Genomic DNA, 27,071 nt, shown 5'->3' with positions numbered 1-27,071 from the left:
CAAGTCAGGAACAGACTGGAGCATAGAGGAACAACAGAGGGTCGCCCATGGAATCCCTCACCTTCCAGATACAGACAGGGCTGTGCCCTTCTAGGCTATTCTCCCAGATGTCTATAAACAGAACATGCTCCCTAGAAACTTAAACCATGAGCAAAACACACATGCTCCATCTTCAATCACGCTGAACAAATAAACCAGAAACGATGTTTATGAAATCTGTCAATCTAAAAGAGGCCTACCTAATATTAGTTCTGAATCTAAATCTGAGTACAGCTGGGTTTTTGAGACTTCATGTTACATTGCTGCAGGCTTCTCTGCGGGAGCAGGACTGTTTAATTACCTGTCCCAGCTGCATTTAGCAACTAAACAAATCAACCGTTTCATCCGTCTCTTTCAGTTGTCCACCCCTTTGGTATTCTGAGTTCTTAGAGAGCAGAAAGTGCGAAAATGACAGAAGTGGGTGCAACAGACGGATGATTGATGCCTTCACACACATCACATGTTATGCTTTATTGATGCTTATTCAATGCGCTTTGCGAGGGGGGTCCTATTTAAATTGACAAAGTTAATGAGCAGCGGGATTTTCATGATCCTGATATGACAAGTAAAGGATACAAAGAAATATATCCAAGGAAAAGTATGACCATTGTGTGATTTACTGTCAGTGCTAGGATGATGAAAATCAAATGAGACCAAGCAAGCTAGAGCCCTTCAACCTGTGAGTGGAGAGACCTGTCACGAAGCAAACCATAGGTTATTCATTTGTTAAAAGCTCTACTTTTAGGACCCAAAAACAAGACATCAGAATGCTCAAGTGGGAATATAAATGATGTTGCTTCAAGGGAAAAAACCCTTCTGGAGAGGAATAGATATGTCAGTAGGATGGGGGAGGATGCTTCCCAAAAAGCTGAACTCAAAATAGAACAGGACAGAAAGAACCCCAGGATTGGTCCTTGTCTGTCTGTCTGTCTGCCCCTCTCTCTCTCTCTCTCTCTCTCTCTCTCTCACACACACACACACACACACTCTGAAGATGTTAAATGCCATTTATGTTCAAAAGTTAGAGGGAGGGGCACCTGGGTGGCTCAGTTGGTTAAGTATCAACTCTAAAGTAGTTAAGCATGGCTCAGGCCATGATCTCAAGGTTCATTGGTATGAGCCCTGCTTGGGGCCCTGCACTGACAGCACTGAGCCTGCTTGGGATTCTCTGTCTCCTCTCTCTGTGCCTCCCAAGCTTGTGCTCTCTCTCAAAAATAAATAAATAAACTAAAAAAAACAAAACTAAACAAAAAACCTTTAAAGATTAAAAAAATAAAAGGGAAACAATTACTAAATTTACCATAAATAAAAACAAACTTACCAAGAATAAAGCTGCAACTTTTCAACTAACAGTGGAACACAGCATTAAAGTTTCTCACCCATCTAAAATTTTAATTCTAAATATTCAAAAAATATACACTATATACTCTTTTGTACAGAAATGCAGTGAAGGTTCTTTTCAGGTCACCTAACACCAAACTCAAAAATCAATTGGCACTTATTGTTTTAAATATCATTGATGTTACCTGCCTAGCTCACATGGTAGTTGAGCTTTTGACACCTGATTTAACACTTTGCACTTGGGGTGCCTGGGTGGCTCAGTTGGTTGAGCGTCCGACTTCAGCTCAGGTCACGATCTCACAGTCCGTGAGTTTGAGCCCCGCGTCAGGCTCTGGGCTGATGGCTCAGAGCCTGGAGCCTGCTTCCGATTCTGTGTCTCCCTCTCTCTCTGCCCCTCCCCTGTTCATGCTCTGTCTCTGTCTCAAAAATAAATAAATGTTAAAAAAAAAAAAACACTTTGCACTTATGACTCTTGTTCTACCTTTGCTGTTGGTATTTCCTCCACCTAGAATCTCCAGTTATTTCTCCACATCCATTCTTCAGAATATACTCAAACGCCATCCTCCCAATAAACCTCCTTTACCCATATTGAGAAAGTACCGTACCCTTCCTTGAACGAATGAAAAGACTTTTTAGCAATACCCGCACAGTAATTCTCAATGGAGGAAAGGAAGGGATCACAATTTCCTTTAAGGGCCTCACCACAAATGACAAAATTAGAATACTCGTCATGAGGGAAAAAAAAGGACATGTGTCTTTTGAAAAAGCTCCTGTTTCTGATAGGCCACTACCCTAGCAGAGGACCACAGTTACTACAGCACTGGATTCTGTGCCGTATGCTCTCCACTCAAAAAAGAGACCAGCGAGGTATAAAATCACACACTTGAGAACCTGACACAGTAGTTGTGTCTGCAGAGGAGAAGAAGGGGACTGGGATGGGAGAGAAGCTTACTTTTTGCAGTATATACTTATGTAACTTTTTAAGTTTTGGTCTTTTTTTTTTTAATGTTTTATTTGTCTTTGAGAGAAAGAGAGAGAGACAGAGAGAGAGAGAGACAGAGAATCTGTAGTAGGCTGGACGCTGACAGCAACAAGCCTGACGCGGGGCTCAAACTCACCACCCATGAGATCATGACCTGAGCTGAAGTTGGACGCTCGATCCACTGAGCCACCCAGGCGCCCTTTAATTTCAGGTCATATCCATATATTATTTATTTAAAGAAAAAATAGCACAGGTGTAGAAGCCACGTAACCCTTGATTTGTTACCTAACTTTGCCACTTACTAGCTGCATGTGATCTTGGACAAGTCACTCTACTTGCCTGACACTCAGTTTCCACATATTAAAATTGGAAAGAAGAAAACACTTGCTGACCAATAGGGTGTCTGTGAGAAATAAAGGAGAAAAAATACTTTTTTCAAGTGTTTATTATTAGAAAGAGAAAGAGAGAGTGCATGGGACAGGAGTAGAGAGAGGGGGAGAGAGAATCTCAAGCAGGCTCCATGCTGTCAGCACAGAGCCCAACACAGGGCTCAATCTCATGAACCATGAGATCATGACTTGAGCGGAAATAAAGAGTGGGATGCTTCACCGACTGAGTCACCCAGGCGCCCCAGGAGAAAACGTGTTTAAAGCAAAGAAACTGGGTGGCTAGGTCAATGGAGCATCTGACTCTTGATTTCGGCTCAGGTTATGATCCAAGGGTCATGAGACTGAGCCTTGCACTGGGGCTCCATGTTGAGCATGAAGCCTGCTTGAGATTCTCTCTCTCTCCCTCTGCCCCTCCCCCTGCTCACCCACATACACTATCTCAAAAAAATGAAAATAAAGAAATTAAAAAATTAAATAAATAATAAAGCAAAGAACTGATCCTGGTAATCGAGTGTTAATACCCACTGCAACTCCCGGAGTGGTGGTGGGTGGGGAGTGGTACATCCCACTGCCTTAAAAATTAGATTTGCTTATATAGAGTGAGGGGGAAACTCGTGTTTTAATGTCCTTTGGTTCAGAGAATATAATTCAGGAAGGAAATAAAGTGAAATCTGCCAGCCTGTCTTGTCAAAACCAGACAACAGGACCTGTTATGTTTGTTTCCCACACCAGGGATATTACTAATGCTCACTCCAAATTACAACTGATGGCCAGCGGAAAGGTCACCAGCATGAGCTAAATGCTTCTCCCTCACAGTGCTGTGATCATCTTAATAGTAAACAGTTGCCAAGAAAGCCATCCCTAAAAGTACAGTCTCCCCAGATGCGGGAAAACCGTTCTCATGTCATGATTAACGGCTTCCTAGAAGCAGTGCAGCTAATGCTCAAGCCAGTGTAAATTGCTTTCACCTCCCTCTTTCCCCACAACTCCATCCACTTCATAAGAAAAGCTTATCTGTTACACTGGCCAGTAAGTAATTCGTGAAGATGCTTCCAGAATCATCATCCCTTCAAGAGTGGTGGCAATGGAGAAGCAAACTGGAGTGACCACCTGAAGACAGCCAGACCCTTAGGAACACCAGCCATGTCCATGAAACATGGATTCCCTAAATAGAAACCTGAGGAGATGGAAGAAAAACCTACAGCCTTGATCGCAGATCTCCACATTGAACCACTTAATCTTTCCACTGGTGTTACCTGGCACCACAACTGAAGCCCAGGCTTAGCACCATGGATCTAGAAGCCCTGTAGCACCTGGTCTCCCTCACCATCCTCATTTAACATTCTAGTCTTCGGGGCGCCTGGGTGGCTCATTCAGTTGAGTGTCCGACTTTGGCTCAGGTCATGAGCTCATGGTTCATGGGTTCGAGCCCCACATCGGGCTCGGTACTGACAGCACGGGCCCACTTGGGATTGTCTGTCCCTCTCTCACTCTCTCATGTAAATAAACATTAAGATAAAAAAAATTTTTTTTTAATTCTAATCTTCACTCAGTTTGACCCTAACAACTTCCATTCTCCCACAAGCTGGCCCTATCCTCCTAAAGGACTTTTACACCTGCCAGTCACCAGGTTCCCAGCCCCACATGCCCTTATCCTTCGGGCCCGGGCTCAGAAAGGCTTTCTCTGGCTTTCTCTCCAAAATGCTCCCTCCTCCCCAGCTGTGAGGTCACCATTCTGTTTACTCCTTTGCATCACTATTTACAATCTACAACTATTTGATCAAGCTACCTTTCACTTGTTAATTATCATGCCCTTACCCAAAGCCAGAGTCTAAGCTCTATGAGAGCAAAAGCCTTTTCCATTTTGTTTTTTTTTTCCCATTTTTCCATTTTGCTACCATTGGCAGCAGTGTCCAGCACGGAGTAGGAACTCAGCAAATATTTCGGAGATAAATGAAGGTGCTCTAAGCACCTGCTATCTAGCTGCGTAATTTGAGGTGGGACACTGCACCTACGCAAACTCCAGTGTCCTCCTCTGTGACGCACCACTAGGATAGTCTCCTTACATATTGCAGGGGGAAACAAGACACTGAGCCAACAACTAAACTCCTAATTACAAGAGGATTTTTTTTTAATTTTTTTTTTAACGTTTATTTATTTTTGAGACAGAGAGAGACAGAGCATGAACGGGGGAGGGTCAGAGAGAGAGGGAGACACAGAATGTGAAACAGGCTCCGGGCAGTCAGCACAAGCCCAACGTGGGGCTCGAACTCACAGACCGCGAGATCGTGACCTGAGCCGAAGTCGGACGCTTAACCGACTGAGCCACCCAGGAGCCCCAAGAGGATTTTTAAAAACCATAATTTCATCAACATACAGAAATAATCTGTGGACATCTTGATTAATTTCATCAAGAAATTATAGAAAAAAAGTAGAGATGTGTGAGAACGTGATGTGTGAAAAGTACACGTCCCTTCTCCCTCACACATACGTTACATAAAAGGATGGACATACTAACCACAAATATGTAAACATACACAGGTAACAACTAAACATGAAAAGAGAACAGTGCAATTATGCAGAACTCTCCCAGGATAAAAAAATTTTAAGGAATTAAATACTTTGGCACAACAAAAGTTCAATTAAATGATTAAATGTTTTAAAATAGCTTTCTTGTAAAAAAAAAAGTTCGAAACTAAAAATGAAGCACACAACTGGGAAACAAAATCACCATTTACTGAACAATTCTTATGTGTTAGCACTGAGCTATATTAAGGCATACATTATGTATATTTATACTTAACCTTCCAACAAAGGTATTATTGTTCATATTCTACAGAAGAAAAACTAGGCTGCTTATTCCACCTCCTAAAATGCTTCCTTCCAATGTCACCTTCTTAATGAGGCCTTCCCTGGTCAACCTACCTAAACGTGCAAACCTACCCTCTGTCCTGAATTCCTCATTCATCTTCACTGCCTCAATATTCTGCATGACACATATCACCAATACTGTGTAATTTACTTATTTCCTATCTCCCCTTATGAAAATATAAGTTCTAGGGGCGCCTGGATAGCTCAGTCGGTTGTGTGTCTGACTCTTGATTTGGGCTCAGGTCATGATTCTGGGAACGTGGGATCAAGCCCTGCATTGAGCTCAGTACTGAGTGTGGAACTTGCTTAATATTCATTCATTCATTCATTCATTCATTCTCTCTCTTTGTCTCCCCCTTCCCCTCTCCCCTGCTTGTGCACACTTGCTCATGCACACTCTCTAAAAATAAAATAAATCTTTATAAAAAACAGAACTTCTGCAGGCAGGTGTTTTTTTTGTGTGTTTTTTTTTTCTTCCTCCGTTCTCTTCTGAAACGCCAGCACCCAGTAGAGGGCCTGACACAAAGTAGATACTAATAAATATTTGATGAATGAATAATGAATGAATGAATGAATGTACAGCTGAATGCACTGGTGAATTTCTAGGAGTTAGTTCTGAAAGTCTATTCAACTCAAAGCCTTTCTGTGTCTTTATACAAGAATTACTGAGTACAAATATATATATTGTACAGAAGTTAATCAGGAAAGAAAATGAAATTAGTAAGACTGGTGAAAGGAACTAGGGAATGAATGCGAGACAGAACATACGTCCGGAAAAAGACAATGCCATTTTTTTAAGATGTAAGAGGTGCATGAAGTGTGGTTATTATACTTCTTTTTAACTTATCGTAGAGTACGATGACACAGGGTCTTAATGGCTTTGAACATGGGAGGGCAGACAACTAGAGCTTAGCTGCGTGAGGAACTGAGCCTGAGCTAAGGCAGGTTTCCTCCAAGGAGGTCTCTTGAGTTCGAAAGCTATATGAGCAAGAAGGCTAAAAGCCAATCAGAAGACCTCTGAAGGGGCACCTGGGCTGGCAGAGTTGGTTAAGCATCTGACTTTGGGTCACGTCATGATCTCACGGTTCGTGAATTTGAACCCCTCTTCGGGTAAGCTCGAGCCCCACTTTCAGCTCTACATTCTCTCTCCCACTCTCTCTGCCCTTTGCCCACTTGCACTGTCAAGGAAAGAAAAAGGAAAGGAAAGGAAAAGGAAAGGAAAGGAAAAGGAAAGGGAAAGGGAAAGGAAGGGAAAGGAAGGGAAAGGGAAAGGGAAAGGGAAAGGGAAAGGGAAAGGGAAAGGGAAAGGGAAAGGGAAAGGGAAAGGGAAAGGGAAGGAAAGGAAAGGAAAGGAAAGGAAAGGAAAGGAAAGGAAAGGAAAGGGAAAGGGAAAGGGAAAGGGAAAGGGAAAGGGAAAGGGAAAGGGAAAGGGAAAGGGAAAGGGAAAGGGAAGGGAAAGGAAAGGAAAGGAAAGGAAAGGAAAGGAAAGGAAAGGAAAGGAAAGGAAAGGAAAGGAAAGGAAAGGAAAGGAAGGGGAAGGGAAGGGAAGGGAAGGGAAGGGAAGGGAAGGAAAGGAAGGGAAAGGGAAGGGAAAGGAAAGGAAAAGGAAAGGAAAAGGAAAGGAAAAAAGAAAACCTCTGAAAAGCTAAGATTTTAGCAGCCCTGAAGTACTGAGGAGATAGAACTGGAGTTCAGGTCCCACCAAGAAGAGGGGACAGGTAAAAACATTCCAGACTTGTGTGAAATACCTGGAAGGCTAGGTCTTAGGAGCAAAGGCAAACCAGACAGAGTCTGAACCTTACCAGAACCATACCTCTGGCACATCTCAGAGATCATCCACTCCCCACTTCCCCCCCCCCCCCACACACACACATACACACCATACTTATCAGAGAAAAGAATGAGTCCCCCTGGACAACGATAACATCACCTGAAGCCTTTTGTAGCTGTCCTACATAATGTTGGGCAATTACCTTATGGTATGATGTGAGAGACAAACAAGTAACTACAACAAGAGAAAAGATCAAACGATAGAAACACATCCAAAGTTGATCTAGATATTAGAATTAACTGTTTAAAGTCCTTATAAGCTGTGATTAATATGTTCAAGAAATAGAGAAAAAGATGGCATTTACACATTTTTTTATGTTTATGTATTTATTTTGAGAGGGGGGTGAGGGGCAGACAGAGAGACAACGGAGAATCTCAACCAGGCTCCTCACTATCAGCACAGAGCCCAACTTGGGGCTTAAACCCATGAGCCGTGAGATCATGACCTGAGCCGAAGTCCGACACTCAACTGACTGAGCCACCCAGGCACCCCTGAAAGATTTTTTTAAAGTCTGTATTTGGGGCGCCTGGGTGGCTCGGTTGGTTAAGCATCCGACTTCGGCTCAGGTCATGATCTCGCGGTCCGTGAGTTCGAGCCCTGTGTCAGGCTCTGTGCTGACCGCTCAGAGCCTGGAGCCTGGAGCCTGTTTCGGATTCTGTGTCTCCCTCTCTCTGACCCTCCCCCGTTCATGCTCTGTCTCTCTCTGTCTCAAAAATAAATAAACGTTAAAAAAAAAAAAATTAAAAAAAAAAAGTCTGTATTTGTGGTCCTGATTTTTGGCAAGCATTTTAAAAGGTCTGCTAATAATATCTGAAAGGCTAACACACTCTGCACAATGTTACTCTGTGCACTACCTTTAAAGTGGGCAAAGTAATTAAACCTGGGTTTGGCTTCTGAAAAAGGAACAGGCACGCCATGCTCTTCCCAGGCATATGTAACCATCACCTTTCAGAACAGTGTGAACCTACCACATTTCCAGAAATCATCTAAGACTAAAATTCTGGAAACATAGTTTCTCCAACAAGGACTTAGAGAAAGTTCTTCAAGCAACAAAAAACTGGTAACCTTTTAAAAAATAATGCTTACCTTTGAATATTTTTGTAACTCAGCATCATCTGCAATCTGGGTATCCAGAGTCGCAACCTAAATTTACAAGAAAAAAAAAAAATCCAGTATCTGTAAAAGCATAACTTTATTTCTTCTTAGGTTTTCTGAAAATAATCTATAAACCCTATATATTGATAACACCAACGGATCTACATTCTCATCTTTTTTTGATATTTCTGAAATCCGTAAGTATAGCACATAATGTAGAATTTCAGCGAATATTTCCTGTTCTGTTGTTACTGTTTTCTACAGCAATCCTTCCCCCTCGCCACCCCCCCCCCCACCAAATTACTCAGAAGTTGAACCAGAAGGGGATGGGCAAAAACATACACTATTTTTAAAAAGCCATGCCCCCTAAAATTTTAATATAATGTTCTGTTAGAAGGAGTCCATAAAAATTTTACTCTTTTCACAAAGCCAAGAGTTATCGTCATTTTTGTTTTTAAATCCAGGCCTTAAAACAAAGATTGCAAGGTCAGTAAAGAAAGATGTGTTTGGAAAAATTGAAGCATCTGACTTTCTACAGAAAAGCTCTACCATTTCCCTAGGAGACTTGGCTGGCAAGGACACAAACAGAAAGACCTGGCCTGGTGAGAGGCTTATGGAATAGTTAAAGCTTTCAACCCTGGCCTAAAACTATTGTTCTAAGCTCCAGTGGTGGAAATCCACAGAAGTAAATTGCCAGCAAGCAAAATACTTTACTGATGATTTGCATCTGTGAGTTGTTAATAAAATATGGTACATATGGAGGGAGGAGTAAGTTAAACAATGATCCAACTTAAAGCTTCTAGAAGTACTGCACTTCATAGAAGTAGATTCTAGAAGAAAAATGAAGTAAGGAACCCTGGAGTACATGCATATGTGCATGCATTTTTCATCTTGCCTGGTTTCTCCTTTCTTCTTCTCATCCCTCAAAACAGCAAGAACCCTTAATGAATAAGCTGTCACTTTAAATTCCCAGTCTCAAAGTATGTCTCCCCTCTCTACCTAATCTGTTATGACCTCACTGTATGATAAATGAAATTTGGAAATACAGTTATAAGGGCAAAGTAAAATTTTAACAAAAAAGAGCCCATGACAAAACTGGCCATTCATAAATACTCAGACACCAAATTACTTTGAATATCAAACCACTAAGAGTAGTAGAAAAGGTTATTGGCTAAGGTGATAGATAGCCTAATGACAAAACAGCATTTGAAATCTATGAAGTAAAGAAGCAGGCGTTCATAACAACCAACATGCAAGTACAAAATTAGCAAGAATAGAGCACTGAATGTTTTAACTCATCTTAAAAACACTAGAAATTTTCTGACACTAAATAGTGGTTGTATGTTCTGAATCAAGAAGAGAAAAAAATTCTCCAACCAGCCAACGAGTGCTAATGATAAACATATTTAAGAAAACATGAATGACAATAGAAATTTAATAGAATATTTTATTACTAATGCATTTAGTGAACACGGTAGAGGCTTTTCTAAGCACAGCTTTCTGCTTTCATGTGGATTCATAGGGGGGAATGTAATCAATCCCTTACTCAATGAATCTAATAACAGGTGAAAGAAAGTCTAATGGACCACTGGCACTATAAACTTCTGCCTAACCTAAATTACTTCCTGTTCTCCCTAATCCATTTGATAATCATTCTTTCATTTTTCTCATAAAACTGTAAGATTCTTTGTGAAACATAGGACTAATATCCACAGCCCTTTCAGTGTACAATAAAACAAACAGATCATAAAAGCAATCATAAAAATGCCAGCAATTTTAAGCAGCTGATATAGGTTATAAATTTAAAGGCAAGCTTTCTAAGATTCTTCTGCCTACTGTTGACTTAAATGTTTTCAACATGAGCTGAGTGTCTGCTAATTGTAACTGAAACTTGCGTGCAGTCCTTAATTGTTCTTATAGCTTAAAATGCTAAAAGAGGGGGGAAAAGATCAATTGATCTGCTAGGGAAGAAAGGCAGGAGGTAAAAAACAAAGGCAAGCTGGCTATTCTTGGGCTCTCCCACCTCTTTAAACTGTAGTGTCAGGAGCTTAACATGAAATGAGATATGAGTGTTCTTTATTGCAACATTTTAACATACCATTACTTCATAATCTGGACCCAAAAGGTTTTCCCACCTAGATTTCAGCTCATTTTCTAGAGAGTCAGGAACTTTTTCTGGATTTAAAAAAAAAAAAAAAAAGAATATTGAAGCTACGGTGAGCCAAACACACTTAATTACTAAATTCTTCAATAACCACACAGTTCCAGTAAGTAAAAGGGAAACGAATGAAAAGGAAAATGCATTAACTTGGGTCTACCAGGTAAAGTAAATCAGAGGTGACTTATAACACTAATGTAAAATGTAAGGCCGATTGTGACCAAATTATGATGGGACTTTTTTGCTTAGAACTATTTTCAAGGGAAAAGGAAATGATGACTTAGAAATGAAATTTGAAATATATGCACTTTAGATGTAAATATCCTGCCGTTTATAAGAAAAATACATCTGGCTTTGCTTTACAATATGTTAAGGCAAACAAGGACTTAATTTAAATGTTAATCACTTCAAAGTAATACTTTCCACTTACCCATAGAAAAAGTACAGATTTATCAAAAGATACCTTTACTATCAAGTGGACATATCAACACAACCCAGTCAGAATTCTCACTTGGGCGGATATAAAGGCTTGTCTGGTTTAATTCAACCACGGAGATGCATGAGCTTTAATATAATAGAAACTCTGGCTTTACTTTGGTCTTCTGTGGTTAGTTATACCTTTTTGACTCCTAAGTATAATATTACCTTTTTTGCAAAGGTAAGATAACATTCAAGAACTAAGACAGATTTTAAGTATCCTGCCTGTCCTCCATATGATCTTGCCAGAAGCTCAGGGCACCGTTCATAGTCTGAATAATGCCTAGTAGGTGAAAGTTAAAGTACTGAAAATACAATTTCAACTTATATCCATAGTAGCAGAAAAAGCAAACCTTCACGTTTTTTTTTCTGTAAGTTAAAGAAAAACTCTCCATTTTATCACAAGATTAAACAAGTCACAGAACACTTATTCCAAATGACATAACCATCTGTCTAAAATCAAACATAACTTGCAATATCAGCTCTTTCAGTCTTCAGTCCGGACAGCTCATCTTGGGTGCATATAATGCTTAATTACATAATGCAAATCATCAAGTAAAACAGGCTAACCTCAGAATTAAGAGACTAAGACTAACACTAAAGAGCTAAACTCACTACATGTACAAAAGAATATCCATGAAGTAACTCTACCAACTGATACGCTAGGTTACATTAAGGGAATAACTAACCGGAAGTCTTATTAAAAACAAAGTATCATTCACGTGGGCTCTGCACTGTGTGTCTATTTACTGCTGTCCACACCTCCATAAGAAATTACATTAAGAGTTCTACCATCTTTGTTCATTTCTTCCGGGCAGCAGTTTCTTATCTGGTAAGCTAATTGGTAAGCTTAAGAACATGATATTTAAAGACATTTCACACACATGTATAAAATAATGATATTTCACCTACAATTCCTTTTAACTTTTTCATCTTTCAGTTGTACAATGGAAGCACAGAGAGTCATTGAGTTTTAAAGCACAGCACAAAGCTAAGTACCAGAGGAAAAAGACTAATTTCAGCAGCCCAATAATCCTGAGCTACACAAAAGGACTTGAAAAACGAATAGTATGGGCACCTCGGTGGCGCAGTCGGTTAAGTGCCCAACTCGATCTTAGCTAGGGTCATAATCTCACGGTTCGTGAGTTCGAGCACTGCATCAGGCTCTGCGCTGACAGTGTGGAACCTGCTTAGGATTCTCTGCCTGCCCCTCTCTCAGAAATGAATAAATAAACATTAAGAAAATGAAAACTATGATGATCTGAAACATTACTCCAATGGTAATGAAGGGGAGCAGAATATGCCACCCCAAAATATGCCATTCTAGCACATGGAATACTTAGAACTAAAGACAATCAAGACCCAACAGACTTAGGAGAAACTTTTACCTCTCCCTTAACTACCTAAAAGAGTTTAGACAGGAGGCCTATACCAGAAAGAGCTATTACCAGAGATAATTATTTTATCTGAAAGACCTATTGTCATGGTAGAGCAAACTTTTAATCACAAAACATTTGCTCTTCTTATCACGCTGCAAATTAGCCTCCTTGTCTCTGAAGCCACAGGCCTCTATCACATTCCTTAATTTAGGATGGCATGTAAGCCTCAATTGCCCAACTTACTCTTGGGTGTCATATTTTTATGGGGCTTCCATACTTACAGAATGTTTTTTTCTCCTCTTAATCTGTCTTATGTCAATTTAATTATTAGACCAAAGAACCTAGAAGGGAAGAAGGGAGAGTTTTTCTGCCCCTACAGCAAACAAGAAAGCTAACTTCTAGCAGTTCAATGACTTTGGTCTTACTCTCAAACTGAAATTAAACATACTCATGAAGAAAAAATGCAGTGAGATTGATCCAAAAAGAGCAGATAAAAATGTCTAAAGATATTTCTAATTTCAGAACGTATTTGATTTTCACCCAATAGCTCCATGACAATCTATCCGGATACACCTGAATTTAAATAGCAAAGATCAAACTACAATACAATCCACTCGGGTCAAAAAAGAATAAGGTAAATTTCCAAATTATAGGAAAATTTTTAACTTCCAAATTATAGGAAATAGGAGGGGCTACTCCTTCCTTCAGGCCATTCTTTCCTGACACAAGACAAAGCCAAAACTTCTCTGGAAGAGGATGGTGTGAAGTATCCCATTTCATTCAATTGTCAAGGCTTTCCTGAGCAATGCTGTGCAGGGAATTGTGTGAGACTGTTATTCAAAATGCTTGCAGAGCAGTCAACTACGTAGCCAAGCTATCAAAGTACAAAGAGGACAAAGTTGCACATCAATTGAAAAGAAGATTAAAGTATAAATATATAACAATCTGGCAGTTTGATAAAACATACATATGTATAGATTACAAATTATTATGTTAAAAAACACTGCTATATGTATACAGATACCTAGATATCTATAACTGTATCAACGACATACATAAGCTAACATATGCAGTAAGCTTGTTAAAATGCTAGCAAGATGAAAAGGGTTAACACATACTAATAAAAATGCATTTAAAATTAATTAAACAGGGGAGGCTGGGTGGCTCAGTTGGTTTAGCATCCAACTCTTGATTTCGGCTCAGGTCATGATCTCACAATTTGTGAGATCGAGCCTCTATGCTGACAGCATGGAGCCTGCGTGGGATTCTCTCTCTCCCTCTCTCTCTGCCCCTCCGCTACTTGTGCTCTCAAAACAAAGTTTTAAAAAAAATTAATTAAACAAAGATTAAACAACAACGACTGGTTTTCAATTGTCACAAGCGGTAAGATGTTTATATTAAGAATATCCTGTTTCCTATCTCCAAAATGGCTCTAAAATTTCTCGTATTAGCTCTAAAGGGAGAAAACAGTTAACAAATAAGAGAAAGTCAAATTACTTTGATTGTTTTGAATTGAATGCTTTGTGCCTACCTAATTTTTCTAAGGCTTTTAGATTACCCATTCTTTCTTCAGTTTCCTCATCCCCACCATCCAAATTCGTTTCCATTTCCACTGCTCCAGTTGAATAGAGGGCTGGTATTTCCGATGATTCTATGACAGTTCCTAAAAAAAAAAAAAAAAAAAAAAAAGAATTACTAGCTTGAATCACTAGCAGCTGAAGACCATATTTAAGGGAGTTCATTCTAGTCCTGTTCTCCCATTTGACCACTTCATTACAAACATCTCAGGTAACTTACATATATGATACTTTATTTAAAGTGTCATGTGTGATAACCGCTCAATTCCTAAAAAAAAAATAAGGAAGTTCTGGTAGCATTGGAAAGGATAAGAAACCAGGCAATGGGGAAGAAGAGCAAGGCCAAGTCATTCTACAAAAGATACTTATCAACTTAGCCTTGGTAAAGAAAAAGAACACTAAGGTCTGTATATACTCTTGCACTTGTGTGGGTAAGGAGCAGGTTATGCAGAATAAGCCCTTCCCACTGCTCTGGGCTCACCTAAGTTCTGGCATGACACCACCATAAGTTTAAAAAAAAAACAACAACCACTCTACATAGGTAACTTTATGAATTGGAAGGGAATTTGAGAGAATTCCCCTGGTTGCAGCTAAGGGTTCTCCTCCCTTAGCTAAATTGAGCTGAGTAATAGGATATCCAAAACTTTCAATCTCAAGCATGCAAGTCATTATGTATCTGTTAAACACAAGAAAGGTTGAACAAGAGCCATTTTTGGTCATTTTTAAATGGTCACACATGACTTACAAAGTTTTCTTACCAAAAACATTTAACCTGGATCTAACTAGGGCTTTATATCTAGCTTCTCACAGGAAACACAGTGGATAGAGGAACAAGTTAAATTACACCACAAGGACAATGAAATTCAGAATGTAGTGTTCTGGTGACAAAATGGACAAATCCTTTCACGAAAAGTCTGTGCCATGGAGGTGGAGGCAGGGGTCGGGGATTCTTCTAGATTAAGAAACTGAAGAAACATAACACAGGAAACCAAAGAAACATAACGCATGATTGAATCTTGATGTTATGAGGTTTCTCTTTCAGAGAGTGGGGAGTGGGAAAAGAAGCTACAGAAGACATTTGGGGCAATTAAAAAAATTTAAGTACGTGCTGCACATTGGATATTAGGGACTACTATTAATTTTCTTCGTTGTGATAATGATATATTATCATGTAAGACAATATCTTTATTTTTAGAAGCTATAAAGTATGCAGGACTAAAGTGCCATGATGTCTACTACTCACTCTCACAGGGTTCAGGGAAAAGGACAAATAGATGAAACAAATATGGCAAAATGTTAACTGTTGAATCTAAATGGTGGGTCCGTGGGTATTTTTATATGTTTTTCAATTTTTCTGTATGTTTAAAAATTTTTACAGGGGCACCTGGGTGGCTCAGTAGGTTAAGCATCCAACTTCAGCTCAGGTCATGATCTCACAGTTTGTGAATTCGAGCTCTGCATTGGGCTCTCTGATGTCAGCATAGAGCCCGCTTCAGGTCCTCTGTCTCCCTCTCTCTCTGCCCCTCCCCATCTCATGCTATTTCTCAAAAATAAACACTGAAAAAAATCTACAAAAATTTTTACAATACTGTTGACCCTTGGACAATGTGGAGGTTGGAGGCACTTTCCCATCCCATGCAATTGAAAACCTACATGTAACTTTTGAATGCCCCCCAAAATGTAACTAATAGCCAATATTGTTGACCAGAAGCCTTACTGACAACATAGTCAATTAACAGAACTTGTTTATTATGTATTATATCATATTCTAGAGAAAAAGTAAAAGCAACATAGAGAAAGGAAAATGTTATTAAGAAAATCTTAAGAAAGAAAAAAAACACATTTATAGAAAATATAGCACAGCACTGTATTGGAAAAAAATCCACATATAAGTGGACCTATACAGTTCAAACCTGTGTTGTTCAAAGGTCAACTATAAAAAGTTGAAAAATATAGCCAGTTAAAAGTTCCTATGATCTTAGCATGAAATCTTCAGTCACATGATATTTTTTACATCATTAATCCACTGATACACACTAAAACCACAGCCTAGTGCTAGCTAAAGTAATGAGGCCCAAAGTTGCTAGTGTAACTGGGGAGAATAGTTGCATACCACAGTTTATAGTACAGAGCAGTACATGATGTAACTGTATGCTACTATACAAACAGGTATACCAAAAAGATATATAAGGTATACAAACAGTAGGAGAGAAAGACAGTAAGATCTAGAATAGTAGAGGCAAGTATTGGGCAAGCGCTAGAAGCTGTGCAGTTTCCCTCAGTAAAAGACTGAAGGCAGAGGAAAATGTGTTATGTGGGCAGGGAACAAAGGCATCACCATTTCCTTTCATTATAGTGACTACACATGAAACAGGTGATCCCAAAACAGAGTGATAAATGCTACAGTACAGCGCTCTTCTAAGGGTGCTAGTAAAACCCACATGAAGGACATCTCAACCGTGGAAGAAGTGCGAATTTAGAGTCAAAATTTATCCCAACATAAATTTAAAATGGAGGCATGCGCAGGAAAGAATTGCTAATTCGCAGATAACGTACTTTATTTGATACAGTAGACTGAAGCCAAGGGCTCTATCAGAGCTATTAAAAACCATTATGTTGATATAAATATTTATGTAAACCTTTTAAGGTCAATATAGCATTGGTACAATTTGTACTATTTAGGCAATGTTTAATTTCATACATACGATGCAGTTGACAGGGCATCTGTCTTTCAGCAGCAAAATTTTCACTATCACATAAAACTTAAAAAGTTCCCATTTAAATATAAATCAATATTAGTTGAGACAAGGCTTCCAGGCTTATTATATCTTCAGAAGAGAGGAAAAAAATATATTCATCTTCTGAAAAATTCTAATGGAATTATTTCTTACTAGTTCTATAACTAGTCATTCATTTTAAATTGAATTTGTTTTCAGGACTGGCAAATTTTTCAACCTACACATTAATAACTTGATAATTAAAAAACTGGCATGCATACCATTTGTTCCATAATGACAATTTGTTATTCTTTAATCAAAATAACAAATATTTTACAAATAAAAATGTTCTTAATAGGAATCCTTATTTTCTCCCCTCTGTATTTCATAGGGTAAATCAGGAGACATTAGAATTTAATATATTGTTAGAAGTAGTATGAAATCTTAAGTGTGCAAAATGTCAAAGCCTTAGATAAATGAGAGCCCCTAGAACAAAAGGTGTCGAAGCTTTATTATTCAAATATAAGTAATAAATGAAATTTAGAAGCTTTTTGGAAAAAATGATTTCCATCTCCATTTCAAACAGCTCTCAAAGCTTAATGCATGTCAGGGTTCATGTTCTAACATTTGGAATGGCACAAGGAAGTTCTTCTTCAATGCACAAATGAGCTAGCTGATTCATTTCTCCATCACTACATTACACAAGGTGGGCAGTTTTTCCTTCCCAGACTCACAGAGCAACTTCTGTAGATAAGATATTCTTCCAGGCCTAGACTACGTGGTGGGGAGAGGGATCGTGGAATGAACTACCTCTGTCTGAAGGCCATTCGTGTGGAGAAGCAGATGCAAATGTCTTCCTTCGAACCAGAGTTAGGTGTACCACTTGCCCTGCGTTTCGTAACACTTCAACAACATCCTGGTTGGCAAAACCCTGAATATTGACACCATCAACCTAAAATGTTAAGAGACACATACATTAAACAGGAGCTTCAAGTTAGCTACTATTTTCAACTCTGACAAGGCAGAATAAAATCAGGCAACTCATTTTATGCCAAAACGAATTTGTATTAAAGCTAAGGAATTATTTTTGAATAGGAGGCAAAATTAGTAGTGAAACATGCTGACAAATGTCCTGAAAACCTACAGAGCAAATTCAAACTTGTAATTGAGAGTCACACATTTTAACTGACAGCCTGAGAGGGAAAAGGTCTTAGTCTCTTATGCTATTCAAAATTCAAAGTGCCTTTAAAGATAGTCAACTGTTAAACACAACTCTCAAGATGTACTAACTACAAGCCTGTATTATCAACATTGAAGAGGTCATCCAATACTTCATCCCTCTATCATATCATTATGTGGTAGTTTCCAGAAGAGATACACACATCTCCCCCCATTGGGTTTTCTAGTGCTGTAAAGAAGTATATGCAAGAAATGGATTTACTAATCTAAGTCAAGCCCAATTCCTCATTTCTGAAGTCCATCAGAACACACAGGCCTCATCTCCCATGCTGGCCAAACCATTACTTTTAGTTTTCCCTAGAAGTATTTTCTCCAAAGCATCCACTGCTTACTGCTTGACTCCATACCCTGCAAATCACAAGATGCTTCCTAAGCCAAGAGTCATGAAAGGTGCTTCCCTAGATGGACTTGAAGGATGAAGATTCATTTTTTTTTTTTAATTTTTTTTTTTAACGTTTACTGATTTTTGAGACAGAGAGAGACAGAGCATGAACGGGGGAGGGTCAGAGAGAGGGAGACACAGAATCCGAAACAGGCTCCAGGCTCCGAGCTGTCAGCACAGAGCCCGACGCGGGGCTCGAACTCACGGACCGCGAGATCGTGACCTGAGCCGAAGTCGGCCGCTCAACTGACTGAGCCACCCAGGCGCCCCTGAAGGACGAAGATTCAAATGACACCAATGAACATTTGTTTCTATGTAAATCACTAAATTAAATGTGTGTGTGTGTGTGTGTGTGTGTGTGTGTGTGTATGCTTCAAAAATATTATTCAAATAAACTTTAAAATTTAACCAATTTCTACTAAATGAAGAAAGACCAGTCTGAATTGACAAAAGGTAATTATTATATTCTCCAATATATAAAATAGTTCTATTTTTTTGTATGTATTCAAAATTACTTACGGTTAGTAGAAAAATTACTTTCATGAAGAGATAAAAAGATCTGGTTAATAGCCTATTTTGTGTGAAAAATGAGTGAGTTTAAAAAACACAGAGGTGCTTGAAAAGTCTTTTCTAGGGGCACCAGGGTGGCTCAGTCGGTTCAGTATCTGACAACTTCCGCTCAGGTCATGATCTTGCGGTTCATTGGTTCAGGCCCTGGGTCAGGCTCTGTGCTGACAGCTCAGAGCCTAGAGTCTGCTTCGGATTCTGTGTCTCCCTCTCTCTGCCCCTCACCAGCTCATGAGCATGCTCGCTCGCTCGCTCGCGCACTCTCTCTCAAAAATAAATAAAAACATTTTTTAAAAATTAAAAGTCTTTTCTAGAAGAATAGCAGACCATCTTTCAGATATATGTGTATATATATATATTTTCTTCCTACGAATATGGTTATTGATTTGTTTCTTCACACACAATGAAAAACAAAAACAAAAAGCAAACAAATTTAGAGCCCCAAGAGTCCAAATCAATGAGATGACACTCAATTTTTTGAAACATTATGAGATTATGCGAAGCCATTCTCCTCTCACACACATTATAATAAAGATAACTCCCCCCCGACCCCCCACGTTGATTCCATTCTAAAACAGAGGACAGGTACTTACAGCAATTATTTTGTCATTCACTTGAATTTGGCCATTGTGGTATGCAGCACTGCCAGGTATTATACTTTTCACATAAATCCCTGAAGCCTCCCCTGAGGTGCACGAAAACATATGGAAAAAGGAAGAAAGCTCTAATTAGACCTTGATTGCAAAATTCATATCAAGAGGTTAATTAGCTACAGGGGCTGACTCGAGGCTTGATAAATACTATCTTGAACACAAGCAGGGAAATTGATGGATTATTTCAAACTGTCACCATCACGAGTGACCTGAATTTGAAATGATGTGACTGATGACTATTTCTGGAAAAATCATCAGTAATGGAACCTTGATGAAATGTGCTCTACCACCAACTGGAATTCAGGAGAGCCCAGGCAGTCTCAGCCTCTTCTCTTGGGCTGTCCCCCTTCTCCCTGCTGCCTCAGAGACCTCGTCACTTTTCACCAGCACTAAGACAAGAGTCTCCCTCCTACCTGGTCTTCCGGCCTACATTTAGTTCACTGTTAGCTTCCCAGATACGGGAAAGTACACATAGTGTTTTGTTTTGTTTTTTTAAGTAGAATCTTCACAATGTTACATAATCTTTATATTATAAAATATTTAAATAGAAACAAATGGCTATATAAAAATTACAACTGTATAAAAAGCATGCGTTCCTAGGGGCAAAGACTGGAGGAGAAACTGGAAAATGAAAACCATAACTCTGGATGATTTTGTACTTTTATTCTTTCATTTCAAATGAACTTAAAATATTGTCAATAGAAGAAAACTAAACACCAATGGATTCCTATTGCCTAAATAATCGTAAATTTCATAGACTCATACTCAAGGACCTCTATACTCTGCCCCAAATGTCTTTTTTTCCTTATATCCAACTACCATCCCTCCAACAGGACAAAAGTCCACACACACAAGACTTGAGATTTCACCAAAACACTAAGTATTGTCATGATGCTATCCCTTTTCTTATCCATTTTTTTCTTCCTATAACCTCACCCCTTCTACTAAAATCCTTTTTCATGACTAGCGCAAATACCTTTCTTTGTGAATTCTTTATTTCATCAAATTTAATCTTTCAACTGTCATGATAGTTTGCTTAGATCTCTACTAAAACATATATTTCACTTATCCTTAAATAATTAAGAGTTACTTACATATTTCTTTCTGACTAGACTTTTCTTACATTCATTTTTCTATCCCTTTCAGAACTAAGTAACCCCCTCAAAAGTCCAATGAATGGAATAAAATGAATATTATTTTGAAAGACTACATGTTAAATAGCATGCTGAGTTTGAGTTTTTTGGGTTTTTTTAAATTTTTTTTTTAACGTTTATTTATTTTTGAGACAGAGAGAGACAGAGCATGAATGGGGGAGGGTCACAGAGAGAGGGAGACACAGAATCTGAAACAGGCTCCAGGCTCTGAGCTGTCGGCACAGAGCCGGACGCGGGGCTCGAACCCACGGACCAAGAGATCATGACCTGAGCAGAAGTCGGACGCTTAACCGACCAAGCCACCCAGGTGCCCCTGAGTTTGAGTTTATAAATGTTCTGGTTTTTGGATTTACCATTGCCCCCCGCCCAGTCTCTAAAACTTCTTTTGAAGGTAAAGAAGGTAAAGGATTCTTTTCTTTATTCAGTAACATACACATCAGATTTTCTCAGTCTTCTATTATTCACTTTCATTTTACTCTGTGTGTGTATTGTTAACTTTGTAAGAACACTCTAAAAACTTAATAGAGTATTTGAGTCATAAGCCACAAGTTTAGGAACAAAGTCATGATTTCTTTAACCAGACAGCATATTAAGAGCTATTCAATATAGTTTTTTTTCCCCCCAACATTATTATACAATCCATACTTAGCTCTTTTGGAACTCATTTAAATTCTGAACCTAATAAAGGTGGCACTTAGAAAAATCTAAAGGTTTGAAAACAGTTATTTCATTAGGCTAAAATAGCACAAGGTGGCCTGACATGAATTTCATTCAGGACTTTGAATACATTAGCACTCTTAATCTTTCCACCTGCTGTAAGTATGCAAAATAAAAATTTTTTTAAAAAAATTAACTTTCTAATCTTGCTATTTTTTTAAAAAACTAGAACATTTCATACCTCTGAATTCATGTTACTAGCAAATATTTGTGCAAAAAATTTATTTTACCTTACTCTAATGACTGCCTTATAATAACAGAGTAATTCGTACAGTGAAAGTTACCAAATCTTTACATGTAAGAGCTGAGGGAATGTTATTCAGAAATACTTGGGCCATGTATTTACTATTACAATAGAACCCTTTTATATGACAGGAAAATAATTCTAATCAAATAAATTGTTTTATATATATATATATTAGTGATTATACTAATACTTTTTTGACATTTATAATATGAAATACAGTAATCTTTTTATTTTATCACATCTAAAGTGTCGTAATATGTAAGTCACAATATTTTAAATATATTTAAGAAATAAAAGAAGGTACAATTCAAATGCTATATGATGAGTTGGATAATTAAATCCTTGTTAATGAAAATCAAGTCAGCTATAAAACTACTGAGATAAAACTGTAATTCTCTAATCACTGAAAAGTAACTGGTTGCCACTAAAAATACACGGTTTATTGTTCAGTGTTTAAATTAAAGTCTGCAGATAGTTAATTTTACTATCTAGAAACCTTAACATCCTTTACAATTATTTCCAAATACAAAATGGAAATGATTCATTTACCTGTATGAGGAGTTCCAATATACCCAACAATTCTAATTCCAAGACTTTGTCCATCTTTTTTAATGAGTTCAACATCATAAGTTTCAAAAAGAGAACTGTCCTAAAAAAAAAGAGAGAGAGAGAACTGTCTTAAAAGGAAAAAAAACTTTTTAATGATATATATTTAGTTCCATAACCGTGTACACAGTCAATTTGTGCATGGTTTGTCAAGTATTTTTTTAGCACCTGTGGCAGAGAGAATCTTAAGATGGTCCCCATGATTTTTGATTCCTGGTGCTATTCCTGTGTTTATGTTTCAGTATGTGGCAAAAAGACGACTATCCAGGTGCATCTAATCTAATCACAGACCCTTCAAAAGCACTTTTCTGGCTGGCAGCAGAAAAGGAAGTGACAAAGATTTGAAGTATAAGGGCTGGACTTGTGGTCTGAAGATGAAGAGGTCCTATGAGAAGTTCCACGGGGAGCCTCGAGGAGCTGAGAGGGCCTCAGCTGACAGCCAGCAAAGAAAAGAGACTTCAGTCCTACAGATGCAAGGAGCTGTTTTCTGCCAACAGTCTATATGAGCTTAGAAACAGACTGTCCCCAGAGCATCCAGATAAGAGTCCGGCAAGCCCTTGATTTTGGCCACACAGGAATCTAAGTAGAGAACCCAGCCCGTCCTACCCAGACTTCTGAACTGCACAACTGTGAACTAACAAAGCATGTTGTTTTAAGCCACAAAGTTTGTGATAATTTGTTACACAACAACAGAAAACTAATAACAGCCACTTAGAAAAAAAAAACTCAGGATAAATTTTTATCTAAAAGAACCAAATGCAGGGGTGCCTGAGTGGCTCAGTTGGTTAAGCATCCAACTTCGGCTTAGGTCATGATCTCAAAGTTCCTAAGTTCGAGCCCCGCTTTGGGTGAGCCTCGCTTCTCTCTCTCCCTCTCTCTCTCTCTGCCTCTCACTCACTTTTACCCTCCCTCTCTCAAAAAATAAATAAAAAAGAATCAAATGTAAAGAAAAATTTTGAAACAAATGCTAAGAATTATTGTGAATAATAATTGTGAGCAAAAACTGTCGACCTAGAACCTTTTCTCATTACTTGTCTTCTAATTTAAAATAGTTCTGGGGCGCCTGGGTGGCTCAGTCGGTTAAGCGTCCGACTTCGGCTCAGGTCATGATCTCACGGTCCGTGAGTTTGAGCCCCGCGTCAGGCTCTGTGTTGATAGCTCAGAGCCTGGAGCCTGCTTCAGATTCTGTGTCTCCCTCTCTCTCTGACCCTCCCCCGTTCATGCTCTGTCTCTCTCTGTCTCAAAAATAAATAAACATTAAAAAAATTAAAAAATAAATTAAAAAATAAAATAGTTCTTTAAAAGAATAAAGTGTCTAAAAACATGATCCGATTCAAAACGCTAACAGGAGAAAGGAAATGGGTGATTGCATCAAATTCTCACTTACCACATAGCTACATTGATCCCAACTACTGAATTGGAGGCTCAAGAGAGCTAAAGTAATGGAAGGAAAGAAAGTGGCTGTAACCAGTCTGGGGAGGAAAACAAAAATGATGCTAACATCTCCGACAGAAAACTTCCAGCAACAAGATGCCGAAGAGGGAGAGGCCAACAACTTCATAGAACAGCCCCTCGAATGCAGATGAATGACGGTCTTCCACCTCTTCCCACCAAAATCACTTCTCCTTCTTTCTTCCATGGCCCCTCCTTTTAAAAACTATTTCTCTCCATTTGCTTTATTACCCCTTGATTCAGAGCCTGTGTGATGGTTGGCAAGGGTTTGGAAAGGACCAGAAAGACCTGAATTCAAATCCCAGCTTCAACTTACTCACTATATGATTGTTTTTATACGTTTATTATTTTTTTAGGGCCAAAAAAAGCACAAGTTGGGGACAGGGACAGAGGGAAATAGAGAATCTGAAGTACACTCCACACACAGCACAGAGCCCAACCCATGCCCAATCCCATGACCCTGGGATCATCACCTGAGCCGGAATCAAGAGTTGGATGTTCAACCTATTGAGCCACCCAGACACCCCTCACTTTATGACTTTTAATGAGTAATTTGGACTTCAGTTCCTTCATGTATTGCAATCTTCTCTTTAATTTTTTTTTTTTAATATTTATTTTTGAGACAGAGAGAGACAGAGCATGAGCAGGGGAGGGGCAGAGAAACAGGGAGACACAGAAGCAGGCTCCAGGCTCTGAGCTGTCAGCACAGAGCCCGACGCGGGGCTTGAACTCACAGACCGTGAGATCATGACCTGTGCTGAAGTCGGACGCTTAACCGACTGAGCCATCCAGGCGCCCCTGCAATCTTATCTTAATGAAAGATTAAGACCTATCTTGCAGAATTCCTGTGAGGATTTCAGATGACCTCAACAATTCTAGGTGTTTGATGATAATAATAATGATTATTATAACAAATATTATTTATTTCCTTTGGTCATTCTGTTCCTATCTGTAGTAACTCATACACTGACCAATATTTAGTTTCCCCTCCAATACATGGATGCCTCAACACCACTCTAATGAAGTAATAATGACAAGTACTAGGACTTCTGGCTGGCTCAGTTGGTAGAGCATGCAACTCTTGATCTCGGGGTCATGATTTCAAGCCCCATGTTGGGTTTGAATCTTACTTTAAAATAAAATTTAAGGGGTGCCTGGTTAAGCGTCCAACTTCAGCTCAGGTCATGATCTCACAGCTCATGGGTTCGAGACCCGCATTGGGCTGTATGCTGACAGCTCAGAAACTGGAGCCTGCTTAGGATTCTGTGTCTCCGTCTCTCTCTGCTCCTCCCCCACTCGCACTCTGTCCCTCTCTCTCAAAAATAAGCAAACATTAAAAAGGAATTTTTTTAAACAAACTTTTAAAGTTTTTTAAAAGCCTTTATTTAAGAAAAAGAAATGGCAAGTACTATTATTTTCCAATTTACAGAGGAGTAGCTGAAGCTCAGGGAGGCTGAATGACTTAACCCTGAGACACAGCAACAAAGAAAATCAAACTTATCTAAGGTCTCTTAGCAGGGTTCTTCTTAACTTCCTTGGGGACACTACTCACAATCGTTGGCACTCTGAGTTGAAGGGATTTCTAATCTTGCAGGATCTCATATCCAGTATTTAAGATTAAAGAATGGTTTGTATACTCACAACACTAGGGCTCCTGTTGGCTACAGCAGGCAGGGCTACGGGTAAGGCTGCAGGGGGGGGAGGGGTTTCAGAAATTTCACCAACTGGGTCTCTTGCAACAAGCATCCTGACTGAATTCCCACAGTTCCTTAGTACTTGGGCAACTTGCTCGCTGGTCATTCCCTGCACATCTGTGCCACCAATCTTCAAGATGTGGTCCCCTGTCTGGAGTCTTCCATCCTTTAATTCAAGAAAAAAACAAAATTCAGCCACTCTGGAAAACAGTATGGAGGTTCCTCAAAAACCTAAAAATACAACTACCCTACAACCCAGCAATTGCACTACTAGGCATTTATCTAAGGGATACGGGTGTGCTGTTTTGAAGGGATGCATGCACCCCAATGTTTATAGCAGCACTATCAACAATAGCCAAAGTATGGAAAGAGCCCAAATGTCCATCGATGGATGAATGGATAAAGAAGATGTGGTTTATATATACAGTGGACTATTACTCAGCAATCAAAAAGAATGAAACCTTGCCATTTGCAACTACATGGATGGAACTAGAGGATATCATGCTAAGCGAAATTAGAGAAAGACAAATATCATGTTACTTCACTGATATAAGGACTTTAAGACACAGAACAGATGAACACAAGGGAAGGGAAGCAAAAATAATATAAAAACAGGGAGGGAGACAAACCATAAGAGACTCTTAAATACAGAGAAGAAACTGAGGGTTGCTAGGGGAGAGGGGGTGGGGGGAAGGGCTAAATGGGCAAGGGGCATTAAGGAGGGCACTTGTTGGGATGAGCACAGGGTGTTATATGTAAATGATAAATCACTAAATTCTATTCCTGAAAGTATTACACTGTGTTAACTTGGATTTAAATTAAAGAAAAATAACAATAATAAAAAAAATATTCTAAGAAATCAACGATCTAACTTCACTAGCTAATAACAATTCATCAGACTTTCAATTCTGGCAAAATGGCTGACAAAGAAGCCATCTATAAAACGTTAAATAAAACATAACAGTCTTAATGAATGCTGAACTGGCAACAGAGAAAAGGAAATCTTTGCCAAAAAAAAAAAAAAAAAGATGGGGTGGAGGATGTGTTCAAAAGGAGAATAGTATCTAGAATTCTAAAACAGTCATTTATTTGCTCAAGGGCATCACTTCATGCCTGATGGCTTGGAGCCAGGGTATTAATGGCCACAAAAGTAAGGAAGAGATCAGAAAGCCCTGGGGCCTCAGGAAGGGAAGGAGCTTGGATCAGAAGCCTCCAGCATAAAGCTAGAAACTCTCAAGGCCAGAAAACTCAGTGGCATGTGTAAGGATGAGCGAGATATCAGTGTAGCTGGAAGAGAATGAGCAAAGAGGAGAGTAGTCAGGAGGAGAAGGGAGCATTAACTGAGGTCAGCAGTGCAGAGCATTTACTCGGAGCCAATGGGAAGGGAAGTCACTGAAGTGTTCTGAAAGAGAAGTGACATTATCTGACTTACTTTTAACAAGATCCTCAAGCTTCTGTGCTGAAAATAGACTACAGGAGAGGAAGCAACAGAAGCAGAGATACC

General features: G+C 39.0%; 1 protein-coding gene across 4 annotated transcripts in view; it reads right to left on the bottom strand.

The window, feature by feature from the left end:
• PATJ (PATJ crumbs cell polarity complex component) overlaps positions 1-27,071 on the bottom strand; it is a 362,166-nt gene that overhangs the window by 295,767 nt on the left and 39,328 nt on the right. For 3 of the 4 annotated variants that reach the window (XM_027059027.2, XM_053214164.1, XM_027059029.2), the window contains exons 8-14: positions 25,515-25,733; positions 22,365-22,464; positions 19,638-19,729; positions 17,667-17,808; positions 14,094-14,225; positions 10,647-10,723; positions 8,540-8,596 (exon numbers count right to left, since the gene is read on the bottom strand). In XM_027059027.2, coding sequence (XP_026914828.2) covers positions 8,540-8,596; positions 10,647-10,723; positions 14,094-14,225; positions 17,667-17,808; positions 19,638-19,729; positions 22,365-22,464; positions 25,515-25,733 — 819 coding nt within the window. The remainder of the gene's footprint in view (positions 1-8,539; positions 8,597-10,646; positions 10,724-14,093; positions 14,226-17,666; positions 17,809-19,637; positions 19,730-22,364; positions 22,465-25,514; positions 25,734-27,071) is intronic. The other variant, XM_053214163.1, reaches the window with a different exon arrangement.

This window comes from Acinonyx jubatus, chromosome C1, assembly GCF_027475565.1.
Source record: "Acinonyx jubatus isolate Ajub_Pintada_27869175 chromosome C1, VMU_Ajub_asm_v1.0, whole genome shotgun sequence".
NCBI classification, from domain to species: Eukaryota; Metazoa; Chordata; class Mammalia; order Carnivora; family Felidae; genus Acinonyx; species Acinonyx jubatus.
This window is presented reverse-complemented; position numbering and strand designations above follow the sequence as displayed.